Source organism: Elephantulus edwardii, unplaced genomic scaffold, assembly GCF_000299155.1.
Source record: "Elephantulus edwardii isolate Elephantulus edwardi_28Jun2011 unplaced genomic scaffold, EleEdw1.0 scaffold00089, whole genome shotgun sequence".
In the NCBI taxonomy this organism is placed as follows: Eukaryota; Metazoa; Chordata; class Mammalia; order Macroscelidea; family Macroscelididae; genus Elephantulus; species Elephantulus edwardii.
Genome location: NW_006399839.1, coordinates 8186429 through 8205472, shown reverse-complemented (window position 1 = coordinate 8205472; position 19044 = coordinate 8186429). Strand labels below are relative to the sequence as shown.

Genomic DNA, 19044 nt, shown 5'->3' with positions numbered 1-19044 from the left:
CACTAGCCGCTCCATGGAGAAGGATGGGCAATCTCCTCCCGTGCGGTTAACTGCCTCTGAAAACCTGCCGGAGGGTCAGCTATGGGTCAGTTCCTGGAAGGAGGCTCGGGAACCACGCTGGCCAGTGTACCTCACGCTCTGTGCAGGCAGCCCTGTAGCTACAACTCAGAACAGCTTTTAATGGTTCTTCCAGACGAAGGCATTAAGCCAGTGAAAAGACTATTGATCACAATGGATGGCCAATTTACGGGGTGGCAAGGGGCCAGGCGCTTTCTGTTCTGTTTGTGGGTGTGAGCTGGGGCCGATGTGATGTCGGCGAGCCAGCTCTCCACGCTGGGCGAGCAGTCCGGTACCTTGAGCATGGCCGGATCCATGCCCGGCACGGCAGGCGTCCTCTGAGGATGGCTGACCGGCGTCTTCCCAGCCTTGGGCAGCTTCTCCTCCTCATCGGATTCTTCCCTCCTGGGAGATTTCTCTTCTGTTGCAAAGAGAAGGACACAGGTGTCACTGACAGGGGCTGTTAACTGAGGACCTATTACTGCCAGGTCCTCTGCTGTGTCATTGTCTCACCAGTGCTGCCTAGAACAGACAACTGACCCAGAATTAAGAACTCTGATGAGACTGGGCCAGTTAGTCAGGGACATGATCACTCATCCCACTGTCCTTCACCCTCCTTGGATACGGTTCTCCCTCTCCCGGGAAATGAGATCTCAATCACAGGAAAAAGATGGGCAATCTCCTCTCGTGCGATTTACAGCCTCTGAAAACATGCTGGAGGCTCAGTTATGAGTCAGCTTTTTAGTAGTACTTAGCAATAATGACAGTCTTTAAGATGGGACACACGCTTTCTCAAAAAGTTGCAAGTAGAGATACCATTTGACCCAGCAATTCCACTACTGGGAATATACCCTAAAGAGATCATAACTGACACCCAAGCAGATATACGCACACCCATGTTTATCGCGGCTTTGTTCAAAATAGCAAGGAGTTGGAAACAATGCAGGTTCCCATCAACAAACGAATGGATAGAGAAGCTATGGTATATTCACACAATGGGATACTATGCTGCATTGAAAAACAAGGAACTCATGCAATATTATTCAAAACGGGTGGCCCTGGAGGACATTATGTTGAGTGAAGTATCTCAGTCACAAAAGGACAAATACTGCATGGTACCACTGTTGTAAAAAGGGACTGACCTCGGGGTTTGGGGGAGACTGAGAAAGATGGGTTCAATAACGTATACTGCATTGAAACAGATGAGGGAGAAAACTGTTTAAAAGGGATATGTGATTAGGTATTATTGTCATGACAGGAGTCCAGAATGAAGGCTGCATAGTGGAGTGGACTTGGGGGAAGTGACTGTAAAACAATGAAAGAATTTTTCTTTTACTTTTCCAAGAGAAAAACAAATTGGAGGGGAGGGGTGTACAGGGAGAAAAGTGCCACAATGAATGAATGGAAATCCAAAGTCTCTGTAAATTTTCATTAAAATAAAAAAAGAAAAACAAAGAAGATGGGAGACCGACTTGGGACGCTCAGAGGCCTGTCTCCTGTATGTCAGTCTATAATAAAACTTTGGTTTTTTTCTTTCTGTTTTGCTCCAGTCTGTCTCCAGGATGGGCTTTCCGGGCGTCAGATGGCAGGAAGCTCAGCCGTGGTTTCCCCTGCCGTCTGGCGGGGAGGGAGGGCCGCTGTACCTGTGGAGTCCTTGAACATCCACGAGCTGTCCAGCTCCTCCTCCAGCGGCGACCTGCTCTCGGACTCGCTGAGCCGGCTGCGCCGCAGGGAGTGGGAGATGGGGGCCCGCCGGAGCCTCCTCTTGCTGAGCTGGACGCGGGTCTTCAGGGCACTTGAGTCGAGGACGGGGGTTTGCTTTAGGGATGGTGGAAGAGGAAGATGGGGGACAAAAATGAGAGGACCATCAACTGGGGGCACTACTCATCGGTTAACACATTGCTGCAAATGACGGCAAATGTGTTTCTAAGCACAGTCATCAATTTAAAAGTGTGCGGCAATGTGTTAAGGGAGCGGGGGGGGGGCCTAAGAAAGAAGTTAAGAAGCTGTGCTGCAATCCTAAAGGCACAAGGTTCGAATCCGCCAGCTGCTCATCAAGAGAATGATGGGTAATCTCCTCCCGTGCAATCTACCGTCTTGGAAAACTCACTGGAGGGTCGGCTATGAGTCAACTCAATGGCAAAACATTACTGTCAACAGCCCATCACTTAAGGGAGGTCTGAATGGACAGAGAGCTGTCCCCTTGCCCAGTGAGGGCAGCTCTTCCCCTGGAGGTGATCTGGGTGACCACACCAAGAGAGACAGTCCTTGCTGGGTACTCTGAAGGATGGGCAGGTGGCACTGCTGACCGGGAAAGGCGGTCATGAGGTTCAGCGTGGTCTTGGAGGACTGGTCCCCAGCAGGGGCAGGACAGGTTCTGGTCAGTACTGGCAAAGCATGAGGCCGTGGAGTGGGGGCTCCTGCAAGGCTCACAGCCAGAGGGTGACTGAGTTTGGGAACTGCAAAGCACTGAGCTAGGGGCCCCTTTCCTGCCTGGGGCAGACTGGACCTCCAGAACCACGGATGCTTCCACTGAGCAAATAAAGACTCTGGTGAGAATATCCTGGAGAAATTGGTCTGAGCTAACCCCATGCCCTTCACGCTGGGATACATAAAGCTCAGACAGACTCCCCCACTCGCCCTGTGAGACTGCCCCCACATCTGGCAGATGAGGACTGGGACCAGTTTAAACTGAACACATGTGTTTATCACTGAGGCTGTGGAGCCCATCACGTGTGTTACAACAGATAAGGAAGCTGAGGACCAGAGAGGCTGAGACACAGATGCCATGACACACAGCAGGTGTCCACTATCCCAAAGGGCATGTGCATGTCAGCCTATCAGAGGCTGCCTCGCAGGGATCCCACCTTACAGGTCTGACACAGGAGGTGCTGGACGGGAGGCCCAAAAGATGTCCCCTTTAAGGCTTTATTTTCTGTGCCAACCTGGATAGACTGTGATGCTCAGAGGTTTGGGGAAACACAAGGCCAGTCTGTCCCGTGGGGTCCTCATCTACGTCACCTGTCAGTCCCTGGGGAGAAATGACCAGTTATAGCACCAACTTACATCAAGGAAGGAGAAGTCGTCTGCCCCTGGCCTGGGGAAGGCGTCCGGCGCGGCCAGCCCGTCTGTCCCATCGGTGGAGTCCAGGTCAGTGCTGGAGCGGTCCACGCTGGTGCTCCGCTGGCCCCGGGAGCCATCGTTCGGGTCCCCGGCGGAGGTGACCTCTGTCTGGGAGGACAGCGAGGACAAGCGGCTGCTGGGGGGCTGCTTCCGTGTTGAGGTGGTGCTGCTGTCCAGGGATGGGGACTCGGGGGCCAAGCTAGAGAAAGAGGAGGAGAGAGGAAGCTGCTTCAGCGACAGCCGTGCAGAGAGGAGAGAGCATGGCAGAGTGTGATGGCCACTCCGGGGACGCCGGGATCAGGCCACTCAGAGAGCCCTTAACCCCGTGCTGCCCAAAAGGGGAACTTCAACAAGGTGAGCCCAGTGTAAATGCAGGTGTGCCAGGAAGAACGACACACATTGGACATGCACGGCTTCAGGTGAATAAAAGATGCAGATGTACAGATACTTCATGCTGCTTTATACTGACCGCATCATCAAACGGCATTTTGAATTTGTTTTCTCTCTCTCTTTACCACTGAGTTGGAACCGCATTTTGAATTTGTTTTCTTTCTCTCTTTACCACTGAGTTGGAACCGACTCATGACTGATCCTCCACTGGGCTTCTGAGGCTGTAAATCCCTAGGAGGTGACTGTCTACTTTCCTCCCTTGAAGCCCCTGGTAGATTCACAAAGCTGGAGAGGTTGGAAGCGCAACGCCCCACACCATTCTTTCTATCCTTTCAGTGTGGCTACTTGGCACCAGCAGTCAGGAAATCAAAAGATGAACTGCACAGAGTAAGTCTTCTATCAAAGGACTCAGAGTGCTAAGGAGCAATGAAGTCAGTCTAGACACTAAGGTGCGCCTGACCCAGGCCACGGTCTTCACAATTACATAGTATGCATCAGAGAGCTGCACAATGACTAAGGACGACAGAAGAAGAATCAATGCCTTTGAGTTGTGATGCTGGAAAAGAGTCTTGAACATACCATGAACTGCCAAGAAAACAAATAGGTCTGTCTTGGAGAGGGTGAAACCAAGTTTCTCCTTGGAGGCTAGGATTTTGAAGTTCTGTCTCACATACTTTAGGCATGTGGCCAGGAGAGACCGGTCCTTGGAGAAGGACATCACGCTCAGAAGGGTGGACAGACAGTGCAGGAGAGGAAGATCCCAATGAGATGGATTGATACAGTAACTGGGGCGATGGGGGTTGGTGTGTTGGAATTAGTGAGACCGGCTCAGGATAGGGCAGGATTCAGAGCTGCTGTGCATAGGGTCGCTATGGGTCACAGGCAACTTGATGACACATAACAACAATAAGTGGCCTAATAGGTAATGAATTGTGCTGCCAACCCAAAGACGGGAGGTTCGAATCCCATTAGTTACTTCGCAGGAAAAAAAGTGAGCAATCTGTGATTTGCGGACTCTGGAAACCTGCTGGAGGGTCAGCTAGGAATTGGTTTTGACTCTACAGCAATGGAGAAGAAGGGCTGGGGAGGGATGTGGGAGGGATTGGCCTCAAACCAGACAAAAATGTGGGCGATATGACCGGGGAGGCAGCAGATGGCGCCATCACCCCACAGTGGGAAGCCCAGATGGTCCTCAGAGGGTTCAGGACAGGAGGCGGCAGGATTAAGCCAGCAGACTGCACGTGGGAACTCCCGGGTGCTGGTGACCAGGTCTCAGCCCTCCCCTAAGAACTGGGGCATTAGGGCCAGAGAGACACTGGCTTCAGCAGTCTCATCATAAGATGCAAAGACCCCAGGTTCCCAGGATCCCAGATCAGGACAGCTCAAAAAGCCTTCAAGGTTAATTCACTGATTGTATTTCAAAAGAAGAGAGAAGTGGGGGGCGGGAAGGGGGGAGCGCTCTCCCTATGCACCTCCCAAACCTCTGCTCCCTTTGCTCTTTTTCCATCAGCCATGCTGGGCAGCTTAGAAAGACACCCACCTCCTTCCCCTCCAGGGCTCCCAAGGCTGCATATCTTCTCAGAAGCTGATGGTCACAGCTTTCTCCCTGGGGCAGCTGGGGGATCTGAACCATCTAAATTCCAGTAACCACAGCACCACTAAGATCTGTGCTCATGATAATATTTCATAGATTGGTTTTCGGTTGTGGTTACGTGACATCTGAACGGATTCAGAGCTGACCCTCCAATGGGTTTTCAGAGGCTGTAAATCACACAAGGACATTGCCCTCTTTCTCTGGTTATTGTTGTTTTTAAGTGCCATTGAGTCACAGGCGACTCATATAGCAACCCTATGAACGAAATACCTGGACACCTGTGTAACTTTCATCCTTTCTCCAGGTTCATAGAGTTTCTGGAGGCAAGCTGTTGTGGAAGTGGATGCCACTCCTGCTTCCAAGCTTGTTTTAACTGGGGAGTTCCACCAAACACTGTCCACCATGGGGGCCCCCAAAAAAAGGGTTCTCAGGCACTTTCAGAAATCTCTGCTTCCTCTTTCTTACATACTTTCAACTCCACCAGCCTCGGGGAGATAGGGGGCCCGCTTTAACAGAATATTGGGAGGGGCTCTGGTGACTGGGTGGGTAGAAGGTTGTGCTGCCAACCCAAATGCAGGAAGTTCAAATCCACCAACTGCACTGAAGGAGAAAAAAAATGGGTGATCTAGTCTGTGACGTTGTTGTTATTGTTATGTGCCGCTGAGTCGCCTGTGACCCACTGAGACCCTATGCACAGAAGCTCTGAACCCCGCCCTGTCCTGAGAAGGTCTCAGTATTAGTAGCCTCCAAACCCGCTGGAGGGTCAGCTACCATTTGGTTCTGATTGAATAGTATTGTGTTTAATCGCTGGGGGACGCAATGCCACGGTGGGGCATGATCACACCGGACGAGGGACAGGAGGCCTGGGTTCCAGTCCAGCCATAGAGAAGCTGGGCGGACAGTACTGACTCCAAGTTTCAGTTTTCTGTCTGGGAGTTGGCGTTAAGACATTTCAATCCTCCAAGCTTTTGTCTGGGGAAGGCGGACTGCATCTGCTCGGACACCTTCCGGGTGTCCCCAAAGCCACCATTGTACCCAAGAGGGAGAGGGGGGAGTGGTATTTTAAAAACAACAGAGAAAATCCATGAAGCATCTGCTACTAATGCTCGAACTTCTATCACCAAACTATTATCCTTCGCAGAACTGAATGCAGTGGGGGGGATGCCTCAGTTTCCCCCTGGAACAGGATTAAGGAAAGCAGCAGACAGGTCTAAGCGTTTAGCACAGTGACAGCGGCACAGATCAAGGAACACTGGCTACTCTGTAAAAGCAGGGTGCCTGGGAGCTGCACGTGGTCAATGGTTAACCTGTTAGATGCTAATCTAAAGGTTGGAGGGCAAGGCCACCCAGAGACACAGCTCAGAAGAAAGGCCTGCAAATAATAAAGGTTGGAGAGAAGGCAGAGCAATTGGAACACTCATGCAAGGCTAGTGGCGCTGAGAAACGGTACAATCACTCTGGGAGGCAGCCTGGCATTTCTTCAAAATGCTGTATGAGAAATCCTGTATGACCCAGCTATTGCATTAGGAGGAATATACTCGGAGGAAATTAGAAGGGTGCTGTGTACACTTATGCTCATAGCAGCGTTAGTCACAACAGAAAAAAAATGGAGGCAGCCCTAAATGGTGAGAAACTGTGGGACGACCACACAGTGGAATACTATGCAGCACTTGAGTAACAGCAATTTTGTCAAATACTATATAACATGGGAGAGTCTAGAGAGCATTATGCTGAGGGAAATATCTCAGTCACATAAGGACAAATACTGCCTAAGATCTTTATTGTGAAAACAGAAACAGGAGGGTAACTGAGCAAGTTAGATAGACAGATGATAGAAGATAGATAGATACAGATAGAGATAGATAGATAGATAGATAGATAGATAGATAGATAGATGATAGATAGATAGATAGATAGATAGAGAGATGTAACTGTTGAAATAGGAAAGGGAGAAGGGATCAGAGAAAAGGAAATCACAGGTCAGTGGGCAGACAGAAAGTGAAGTAATAGGAAAGGCTCAATGGAGACTTGATGAGATGTGGTGACAGATCAATTGTTGCTTGGTGCTGTCAAGCTGAGTACAACCCTATGAACAAAAGATCTGAACCCTGTTCTATCCTGCGCCATCCTCACACTTCCTGACACACAAGAGCCCACTGCTGTAGTCACCGTATCAGTCCACCTGGTTGAGGGTCTTCCTCTCCTTTGACAACCCTCCACCCTTCCCAGCATCATTTCCTTTTCCAAGGAAGAGCCCCTCCTAGCAACATGTCCAAAGCATGTGAGGCAAAGCCTCATCATTCTTGCCTCCAAAGAGCACTCCGGCTGCACTCCCTCTAAGATCAACAAACGTGAATGATATAAAATACAATGAATATATAAAACACAATTTACAAGAATGAAACACAACAATTGCATGCCATTACTGACTGTATGCAGACCAATTAATAAATCCATTTTAAAAAAAAAGAGAATTGACCGTTAATTTCTGAACACCCTGGGACCTGGGCTCTGCTCTGACAATACACGGGGGTTGGTGTCCACTCAAAGGCAACAGTGTTTTTGTTTTTCTCTAAGTAGAGCTGGGCCATTTCCCAGAGTCATACTTGACGTCTCCCATGTTCCGACGATGAACAGATGTGTACAGCTGTTTCTCCTCATTGTGAACGGAGTCCCATTAGCAGGGGAAGGTCCTTCATTGCCCGAGAGCTTTACTCCACATCTCCGTCATCACGGTTGACACTGCTTTGAGGAAGCATCTCTTCTCCAGCCAGAGCCGGAAGGCCTTCGGAGTCGAGGGCGTTGTCTTCTGCACTGCATCACAGAGTGTCTGACGCTGTTTCTACGGTTTCCATTATTTCAGAAGTGAGCGCTTCCTGAATCTTGCTTCCTCGTCTCTCCTTGTCCGGAAGATCAGCTGAAACCTGGGCACCCTGGGTAACCCTGCTGGTCTTTGAAATAGTGGTGGCCTAAGCTTTCTATATCACAGTATAACATGCAAAGTCACCACAAGGTGACAACACAGCAGGCGAGTGGCATGTATGAGACATGACATCTAAGAAAACTGGAAGTTGTGAAAAATCCAATGAAGAGCATAGATTGGTGGCTTGGGCATTGTTGTCGCTGTTGGTGATAGCTTTCGAGTCGAGCACGACTCATAGTGACCCTATGAACAAAAGGCCTGAAGCCCTTCTAGAACTTTCGACATTTATCAAAGTTCATAGAGGCGTGTTGTTTAGGAAGTGGCTGCCAATCCTGCTTCCAATCTAAAAGATTAAGAGCTCGGGCATTAGTGAGCGGAAATGGATTGGTATCGGCCATGCTCATCAGACAGAGATACGGTTTACCGCATGGGAGATGACACAGTGAGGGGGAACGGTGAGGCACTCATTCCCAAAAAGAGCATTTCAACTCAAGACCTCGCCTGAAATACAACCCTGTTGGTGGGAGCGTAACACTCATACCCATCGACGCCTTTGAGATGTGGTGCTGGAGAAGAGCACTGAGTTTTTCATAAAGTGCCAACAGAACAAACAAATGTGTTTTGGATAAAGTGCAACCAAGATGTGCTTTGGAGGCCACAGCGGTGAAGCTTCATGTCACTTATTTTTTTTTTTTAATTTTTATTATTCTTTATGTGTGTACCATCAAATCGGGCCTGACTGGCACAGGAGGAGATTGTCCCTCCCTCTCCATTTGGTGGATTCAAACCGTGCACCTCTGGGATTGCAGTGCAGCTTCTTGCCACTAGGCCACCAGAGCTTGCCATTCATTTCACTTCTTTGGGGCCCACTTTAGGAGGGGTCAGTCCTTGGAAAAGGACATCGTGGTGGGAAAGGTGGAGGGTCAGTGAAAGAGAGGAAGACCCTCGATGAGATGCATCGACACGGTGACAGTAACAACAGACTTAAGTATGTCAGCGAAGATGAGGACGGAGGGCCCAGGACAGGAAGGGGTTCAGAATCACTATTCATAGAGTCGCTATGTGGTTGACTTAACAGCACTTTAATAACCACCACCATCAGGAGAAGATTGCTCCTATGACTCTTACTCAAGTGTCTGTGCCAGTCACTAAACTCCAAGATAAAGCAGTTGAAGATGTGTATCAACTTTTCACAGTCTGAAGCTGATAGAACATGCATGCAAGGACATTAATAACAGCTGGTGACTAGAATGTAAGAGTTAGAAATGAGGGAACACTGAGAGTTGGAATATATGACCTCGTGACACAAATAAGGCCAGAGGTTGCACGACAGAATTCTGTACAAGAACTTGTTAATTGCAAACACCTTTGAATAAAGCCTCATGAATGGTAACTATACACATGGACCTCACCAAAGAGAATACACAGGCGTGGAAATGACTCAATCTGGGGAAAGAAAAGGTGGGAAAGCTCAACGTTATCACTCAGAGCAAGGTCAGGGGCTAATTGCTCATATGCAAGTTCAAAGTGAAGATGGAGAGAATGAAAACAAATCCACGAGGGCCTGAAGAGACTGCACCAGAATGAAAAGACAATGTCAAGGACGGATTTGATGCACTGAGTAGAGACCACTCCAGATGTGGGATGATATCGAGAATGCCGCACGTCTACCACGCAGCACTGAAAAACAGGGAACTCATAACATATTACACAACATGGGTGACCCTGGAGGACATTATGCTGAGTGAAATATCTCAGTCAAAAAAAGACAAATACCGCATAATGCCACTGTTATAAAACAGGACTGACATGGGGGTTTGGGGGAATCTAAGAAAAAGGGATAAATGATGTGCACAGCATTGAAACAGATGAGGGAAAGAACTGCTTAAAAGAAATACATGATTAGGTATCATTTGCATGACAACAGTCTAGTATAAGAAGTACAGAGCAAAGTGGACTGGTGGGCAGGGGGGCGGGAGGAAGCTGCAACAAAGAATGAATTTTTTAAAGAGCCAGGCAAACTGGGGAGGGGGGAGTAGGCAAGGAGGAAAATGTGCAACAATGAATGAACAGAAATCTGTTTTCTGTGAACTTTCATTAAAGTATTAACAAAAAAGAAAAAACTTACATTTAAAAAAAATAGAATGCTGTACATTAAGAAAGAAGGCAAAAACGTATTAAAAAGATAGGGAAGAAGCAAACCCCGAAAATGTCAGAAAAGACTCTGGATCTTGCTACAGGACCTAGAGAAAGTAAAGCGAAAGGGAGAAAAGATGAAGTTAGAGAGCCGAACAAAAGGTTCAAAACAGCAGCAAGATAAAACAGAGCAAGTATTATAGTGAAGTGTCTCAAAGGCGTAGAGTTAGAAAATCAAGAGGGAAGACCATGCGTGGCATTTCTCAAGCTGAAAGAACTGAACAAAGGGAGCTCTGGTGGCCTAGTGTCAAGAAACTGCACTGCAATCCCAGAGGTACACAGTTCGAATCCACCAGATGCTCTTCTGGAGAAGGAGGGGCAATCTCCTCCTGTACCAGTCAGACCTGATTTGATAGTACAAACACAAAAATAACAAAAAATAAAGAAAATTTTAAAAAAAAAGAACTGAAGAAAAACTTTAAGTCTCAAGTCACAATACTGAAATAGTCTATGAGCCATAAAGGTTGCATAAACCAAGGGAGTAGCAGAAGATTAGAGTCACTGTAACAAAAAGAATTGGTCGACATTCAACTGTTAAAAGATCAAGAGCCATGATCAAGTAGCAAAGGAAGAAGTCCAAGTCGCACTGAAGGAACTGATTAAAAAACAACAACAACACCAAAATCAAGCTTCTAGAATTTATGGAACACCAATTGAGGGGTTTTAGCAAACAGACGCAGCTCTGGACATGCTCACTCGTCTGCGCTAAGAAATTTGGAAATCTGGTCAACTGATTGGAAGAGATGCATATTCATGGTCATTTAAAAAAAAGGGATCCAACACAATGCTGAAATCGAACAATATCATTAATGTTCCACACAAAGTCTTGTTGAAGATTATTAAGATGCCTGGAGGAGTACTTCTCTAAGAACTGTCAGAAATCAAGCTGGATTTAGAAGAAACCATGGAACAATCTCACACACACACACACACACACACACACCACACACACACACACACACACACACACACACACACACACACACACACACACTGGTGGCATCTACCAGCTATCGGGAAAAGATAGCCATCTCCTCTCTTGAGATTAACCATGCTGTTGTTTGCAAATGAGTTAGAACTGACTCACAGCTGACCCCTCCAGGGGGTTTAGAGGCTGTAAGTCACAGGAGAGGAGTCTGTCCATCTTTCCCTTGTAGGGCAGCTGCAGCATTCGAACCACCCGGCTTTGGGTAAGCAGCACAAGCCTGGCCCTGTGCGGATAACCCCCTCCCCACACTGGAGCTGCCCCTCTACCTCTCTGCGCTCTGACGAGGCTCCGTCCACGTCCCGTACTGACTGTCGCTCTCCCGCACGAGAGTGTCGGTGTCCTTGGCCTCCGGTGGCCGCCTGGAGAAACACTGCTTCAGCTGGTCCTGCAAGACAAAGGGGCAGTGCTCAGACAGGGGGGTTGATGGGGGGGCAGTGCTGTGACCTCCAAGCTTCTGGCTGACCGCTGAGCGTATTAACTAGTCTGTCTTAGGTGTGTGCTAACTTAGCGGGGGCCACTGACCACTGGGAGTGAGGCCTGCCTCTGCTCCCCTAGCTGTGCGGTCTGGCAAGGACCCCCCGTGTCTGGGTCTCAGTCTCTCATGGGTTGTTCTGCGGTCACAGTGTGCAGGAGACACCAGCTCTGTCCTCACTCAGCCAGCCAGGCAGCTTTGCAAAGCCCGCTCCTTCCCACCCCCTCAAACACCCTGGAAGACAGGGAGTCCTCTCGGATGACACCTCCAGAAATCACAAGGGCAAGTTCCACGGGATCCTGAGGGTAGAACTGGGGCGTAAGGCAGCAAATCCCTTCCTGCGGACAGCCAGGGATAAATGGTGTCCCCAGAAACACACTGGCCCCATTTCCCTACTGTGAGCCTCCCCTGCAGGGTTTAAGATCCAAATGAAGTGTGTCAGAATGGGTCTCTTCCCTCCACAGGCAAACTTCAGACTCAAGATCTCCTGACACCCTCACCCCCACATGCCATGGACGTCGATCTCCTTCTAGAACATTCCATCCCTGGCCAGGCTTCTTCTCACTCCGGCAACATTCTTTGGGCTCACCTCATCTCCACCCATCCCACATGCTCTCTTTCCCATCCATCATTCCAAAACAGAAATCCGACCCTGCACGTCAGAGCCTGCCGCAATCATTTCAATGGTGCCCTCCCTCAGCCTTCAGTGTGCAGGCCAAACATCTGAAGGGGGGCCGACGGGGCTCGGTCATGGGGTGACGAGTACCTCTGATGCCTCTCCCACTGGCTGCCGCAGCCCCATTCTACCCCCTCTATACCCCCAGCCTACGGAACTGCCACTCTTCACCTCCTATGTTGTGTGTTGTTAAGGCAGAACCAACCCACAGCCAACCCTCCAGTGCAGTCACCAGAGGCAGGAAATCACACAGGAAGATATTTCCCATCCTTCTCCCGTGGAGCAGCAGGTGGAACTGAACTGGGTGCCTTCGGGATTGCAGTGCAGCTTCTTACCAATAGGCCACCAGAGCTCTCCTCCTATAATCTTTCAGATTTCAATTCTTTTTTTTTTTATCAAGTTACTTTTTGTTGTTGTTGTTCAGTACAGCAAATAGACAAATGATTGTTGTGTCCTTTATTTTGTTTGTTTTTTTAAATTTTCTATTAGTTTATTTGTTGTTGTTGTTATATGCCATTGAGTTGCCTGCAACTCATAGCAACCCTATGTACAACAGCCCTAAACTCTTAAACTCCGCACTATGCTGTGTCAATCTCACCATCTCCGACACACCTACCCTCATTACTCCAGTCACTGAATCAATCCATCTCATCAAGGGTCTTCCTCTCCTGCACTGTCCCTCCACCCTCCCAAGCATGATGTCCTTCTCCAAGGATCGGTCCCTCCTTACAACATGTCCAAATTATGTTAGACGAAGCCTCAGAATCCTTGCCTCCAAGGAGCAGCCTAGCTTCACCCTCTCCAGGACAAACCTGTTTGTTCTCCTGGCAGTCCATGGTATATTCAATACTCCTCTCTAGCACCACAGCTCAAAGGCATCAATTCTTCTATCCTCCCTCGTCATAGTCCAACTCTCTGGTGCACAGCAAGTGATTGCAAAGATCATGGCCTGGATGAGGCGCACCTTAGTTTTTACAAAATTCAAATACAAATTTGAACAAATTCTTTCAGTTTCCCTTCTTGATGGCTGTTCTAGCAGGAAGCTCTTCCTGGACTCTCTCAAGAGTCCTGCTTTCCCATCATCCCCAAGACCTCGGCTACCCAGTAAGGTACCCTCTATTCACACATCTTATTGCTATTACGGACCATCAGGTTGTAACTAACTCACAGCTTGACCCTCCAGTGGGTTCTCAGAGGCTGTAAACTGCACAGGAGGAGACGGCTCATCTTTCTCCCATAGAGAAGCTTGTGGGATCGAACCACGTGCCTCTGGGTTGGCAACGCAACTCCTTACCACTAAGCCAGAAGGACTGATACACACCCATTGTCAGCAACGGGCTTAAGTGTGTCAGAGAGGATGAGGACGGCCCAAGTCAGGCCAGGCTGCAGAGCTGGTGTTGTTCATACGGTTGCGCTGAGTCGTGTTCAACCGGACAGCACCTAACAACAACCACAACTACTATAACAACAACAGTCACGCTCGAGGAGTCCTGGAATGGCACAAACAATTAAGGCTCAACTTCTAGCCAGAGTCAAAGTCACTGCCATTGTGTCTGACCTTGCCTTCCACTGAGTTTCTGGGGGAGATATATTATACAGGCTGCACTCGCCCGTCTTCTTCCTGAGAAGACCTGATGGGATTCGAATCACCAAAGGCCTGGTGTGGCCTCTGGTTTTCAGAGGTCATAATCTGAGGAGGAAGAGACTGTCCCTCTCTCTCCCACGGAGCAGCTGGTGGATTTGAACCGCACACCTCTGGGTTGGCAGAGCAATTCACCATGGCCTAAGCCACCAGAGCGGTTCAAGCCCATATAGAGGCATCTCAGAAGTAGTAGCTGAAAACTGCTTCTAGAAGTTCACCGGTCTAGGGAGCAAGGTCTGCTCTGTACACACGGGGTCGCTGTGAGTCAGAATCTGGGGCACCTACCAACAACACCCCAGACAGCCTTCCCTGGAAAGGTGTTGCTTCTGGAGCCAGAACATCAAGACAGGCATCTGAGGTCCTCTACCTGGAAGCTGTGTGACCTCGGGAAAGCGGCTTACCCTCTCTGTGCCACACTGTCTAGCGCAAAGCAGACGCTATTTGTTTGAACACCGGTAACAGTCCCTGCTCTTCTGTGTAGCTCTCCAAATTTGGAGCCAGCCAGGGGTTAGGATGATCTACAAGAACTCTTTTTTTTTTAAATGAGGCTTTAAAAAGCAAGCTGTTTATCAGCACTCTGGCCAGTGGTATCCTGGTAACCGCATACGCACTGCGAATTATTCCCGTCCCATCACTCACGCAGGCTCTGCCTGGCGGTGCGTCAAAACAGCAACACTGGAGTTCAGTTCCCAGGGCTACGGGGAGAAATGCTACTAAAACGATCAGGAAGGCGGGCAGAGATTCTTTGGAATCTTCAAAAACGTCAGACTTCTCCCCTCCTTCTCATTACTGAGAAGGATCTTCTAACTCCTTTTGACACTATAGGCTGCTAAAAGCCCCCACTGGCTGGACATGAATAAACAGCTACCAGGTGGCCTGAAAAGCACCCCAGTACACCAAAGTTAGGCAGAGGATCTCTTTGGGACATGTAGTGCTGTGGAGTTATACATACTCATAGCCACTCAACAGGGAAAATGCAGATGTCTTCAATTACGTCCTGTTGTTACGTGCTGTCAAGTTGCCTGAGACGCACAGCGACCCCAAGTACAGCAGCTCTGAAGCCCCGCCCTGTTCTGAGCCAGTCTCAATGACTGATACATCAACCCCCATTGCCTAGTCCCTGTATCAATCCATCTCATCCAGGGGTCTTCCTCTCCTGCACTGTCCCTCCAACCTTCTGAGCATGCTGTCCTACTCCAAGGATCAACACCTCCTGGCCACGTGCTCGAAGTATGTGAGACGGAGCTTCAAAATCCTTGCCTCCAAGGAGAAACTTGGTTTCACTCTCTCCAAGATAGACCTGTTGTTCTCTTGGCAGCCCATGATATGTTCAAGACTCTTCTCCAGCACCACAACTTGGAAGGCATCGACTCTCTTGTCATCCTTAGTCACTGTCCAGCTCTCTGAATCATAGCAAGTAATTGTGAAAACCGGACAGTGAGTAAGGATGATAGAAGAACCGATGCCTTTGAACTGTGGCACTGGAGAAGAGTACTGAATGTCCCACGGACTGGCAAAAGAACAAATAAGTCTGTCTTGGAGAAAATGCAACCAGGTTGCTCCTCAGAGGCAAGGATGGTGAACCTTCAATCTCACAGACCTTGGGCGGGTCGTCAGGAGGAGTCAGGTGTGGAGGAAAAGGCATCAATACTGGGTCTTTCTGAGGATGAGTCTCAACAAGATGGATTGATCCAGTGACGGTAAGAATGGACGTGAGGAGGAGAGAGAGACGATGGTCACACTGCAGGGTCGGGCAGGACTCAGACCTGCGGTTCACAGCGTCACCAGGTGGCGAAGCTGGACTCGACAGCACCTGACGGCAACAGGCTTCGCACGAGCAGAGGGACACGTGTTGTTTCCTCGTAGAGTCCCTGGGGCTCAAACCCCCAACCTTTCTGTTAGTGGCCAAGCAGTTAAACCCTTCTGTCCCCAGGGTTCCTTCCTCCAGAGCCTATTTGTCAATACCTGGCCCACCTCGGTCATGTGTTGACGTTTCTCATGTACCCTGGCATGGACTGAACTTCATCCCCCCAAAATCCATGCATAGAATGATATAACGTAGACGCTACGGAATGCTCTATGAGCTGACGGGCCAAAGACATGTATGAAGATAATCCAGGGAGTACAGCACCCCTGAATCCCACCACAGTCTTGACAGGTGAAAGATGCTGTTTCCTTAGGTTGTGGCCTGTAACACCTCTTGAAGGGAGGGCCTTCTCCTACAGCTGACATCCTAAATTAGGCCTTAACGCCTCCTAAGTGATAAGAGAACAAATGTCTGTTTTTTAAATACATTCGTTTGTGGTCCCTCTGTCATAGCAGCATGAGATCACTCTAATACTCTAGTATTAATATATTTAATCCTGAAGGCACACGGTTCGAGGCCACCAGCTGCTCCATGGGAGAAGGATGGGCAATCTCCTCCAGTGCGATTAACTGCCTCTGAGAACCCACTGGAGGGTCAGCTGTGGGTCAGTTCCAACTCGATGGTTCACAGGAAGCACGCAATACCAACTACAAATCTGTAGCGGCAGCACGAGACACCTCTACTATTCTAATACTGTGTTGTGTACCATCCAGTTGGAACTGACCCTCCCGTGGGTTTTCCGAGGAAGTGAACTGCATGGGAGGAGACTGCCCATCCTTTCCATGGGGAGCACCTTTTGGATTTGAACCCTGTGCTTTTGGGAGTGCAGCACAACTTCTTCCCACTAGACCACCAGAGCTCCAAGATACTAATATAATACTGTATACTTCATGAGTGAAGGACAAACCAGAAATTCTCTATTTACTCAAGAGGCCAGCAGTCTGCCAACTTTTTCTCTGAGTCATGTACTGTTGAGTCGGAACTGACTCACATCCGGCGCCATCAGCGGGTTTTCAGAAGCAGTAAATCGCACGGGAGGCGAATGACCTCCGTGAGCAGCTGGTGGATTTGAACTGCATGCCTTTGGGCTGGCAGTGGAACTCCTAACCACTAGGCCACCAGAGCACTGCTGGAAAGGGGTAGAGAGCAAACCTTTTTGGCTTTTGTGGGTCTCTGTGGCATCTAAGTCTACTTCTCACCTGCTGACTCGTTATCTGACATTCTGCATTTACAAACTGCACTTGTAACAAACAACAGTCAGGAGTCGACTGTGGTGCTTGCAGTAACAGCTTGGGTCTGCCTGTGAGGCTTGCTGAGCTTAGAGGTGGACTTGGCATTGGCTGTGGTGCTGAAGTAACACGGCTGTTACGTCTGCACGCCAGCTTGGCTGGGCCCACGAGTCTCCCTGGCTTGGGAGTTATGCAATGATGTCACCTGGCACTTACGTAATAATGGGGAGGACGGAAAGAAGGGGACAAGGCAGGCGCAGCTCTTGCCCCATCAACAAGGGGCTGCTGCTGGGGCGCTCTGATGCCTGAGTGCATATGGGAGTTGTGCGATCAAAGCCAATGGAGGTGGTGCCTCTCTGGCAGTTTGAACCCGCACGCCAGCTGCCCCGTCGGTGAACGCCGGGCAATCTCCTCCCTGTGTGCTGGAGGATGAGCTCTGAGTTGGTTCCAAATCAACAGCAATGAGACTGGGGGGTGGTGGTGTGAGGCTGCTGGGTGTCGTCCAGCCTATACTCTGACCCAGAGTGACCCCATATGGCAAAGAACAACTGCTCCACAGGCTTTCACTGGCTGCCATCTTTATGGAAATCTTCGGAACCGCGGGTGTGTTGGAAATAATAACCTTTCAGCAAGCAACTGAGCGCTTAATTGGGATCCTAACACACCCCAATGGGGTCTAACTACCCCGTCACTCAACTGAGAAGCAAAGGACTGAGAGTCTGTCCCCACAGGCTAGACGTCAGTTCACTGCTCTCCATAAAGGAAGTCCACGTCGTTGTGGTGTACTGTCAAGCCAGACTGGACACACAGCTGAGCCTCCGGTGGGTTTTCTGAGACCGTAAATCACGTGGGAGGTGCCTGTCCATCTTCCTCCTGAGAGGCAGCTGGTGGATTCGAACCAGGTGCCTCTGGGTTGACAGCTCACCTCTTTACCACTAAACCACCAGAGTTCCCTATTATCACACATCACCCTGGCCTCTCGCTCTGCCGGGCGGGCTGTCCTCAGGAAAGGTCACCTCTTGTGGCATACTGGCCGCCCAAATGGGACTGCGGCAGAGACAAGCTGTCTCCGCCGGGTACCACGACCCTAAATGACAACAGCGCCCAGCTGCTGAAGGCTTCTTTGGTTTCATGACCTCAGACTCCAAAGAGGCTCGCTTGGCCAGGCGCAGAGGGCTGGGTTTAAAGACCATCCAGGCTCGTGGCTCGGAGGCTAAAATCAGATATGACAGCTGGCCGGGGTAAACCACGCTCCCGATGACCTCAAAGGCGAGTTCCCCCAGACCCAGGAAATCCAGGTGAGCACCCGCGGCCTCCACTCCAGGTGTCAGAGGTGAGCAAGGCGGAAGGTGAGTGACTCTAACCACAAACAAATACAGAGCACTTACTGCATACCTAACACTACGAACACTTATGGAGTACCAGATGTATACCTGGGACTACATCAAACATCAAAGCCCTTATGGGAATTTTCTCATTTAATTCCCATCAGGAGGGACCAGTCCCTGGAAAACAATATCACACATGGCAGAGGAGATGCAGCAGTGGGTTCAAGCACGTAGTGACTCTGGGTTTGCATACAATCATCCATATATATACATTGCATTTTGTGGAGCGCTTGCTGCAGAGGGTCAAGGACTGCAGCCTCCAATATGGATTGAGACTCAATGTCAAGAAGACAAAGATTCTCACCACTGGACCAACTGGCAGCATCAGGAAGGATGGTGAAGAGATTGAGATTGTTCACAGCTTTAGTTTGCTCGGCTCCATGGTCAACACTCTTAGCACCAGGAGCCAGGAAAATAAAAGATGTATTGTGATGGGAAGGTCTCTGTTAGGAACTTCTCCAAAGTACTGAAGAGCAAGTGTCTCTCTGGAGACTAAGGT

The 19044-nt window shown here is 49.4% G+C and overlaps 1 protein-coding gene across 1 annotated transcript in view; it reads right to left on the bottom strand.

Moving 5' to 3' along the window:
• KIAA1671 (KIAA1671 ortholog) overlaps positions 1-19044 on the bottom strand; it is a 149903-nt gene that overhangs the window by 3121 nt on the left and 127738 nt on the right. Inside the window, exons 5-8 of the mRNA XM_006890514.1 lie at positions 11538-11656; positions 3124-3379; positions 1701-1875; positions 354-478 (exon numbers count right to left, since the gene is read on the bottom strand). Coding sequence (XP_006890576.1) covers positions 354-478; positions 1701-1875; positions 3124-3379; positions 11538-11656 — 675 coding nt within the window. The remainder of the gene's footprint in view (positions 1-353; positions 479-1700; positions 1876-3123; positions 3380-11537; positions 11657-19044) is intronic.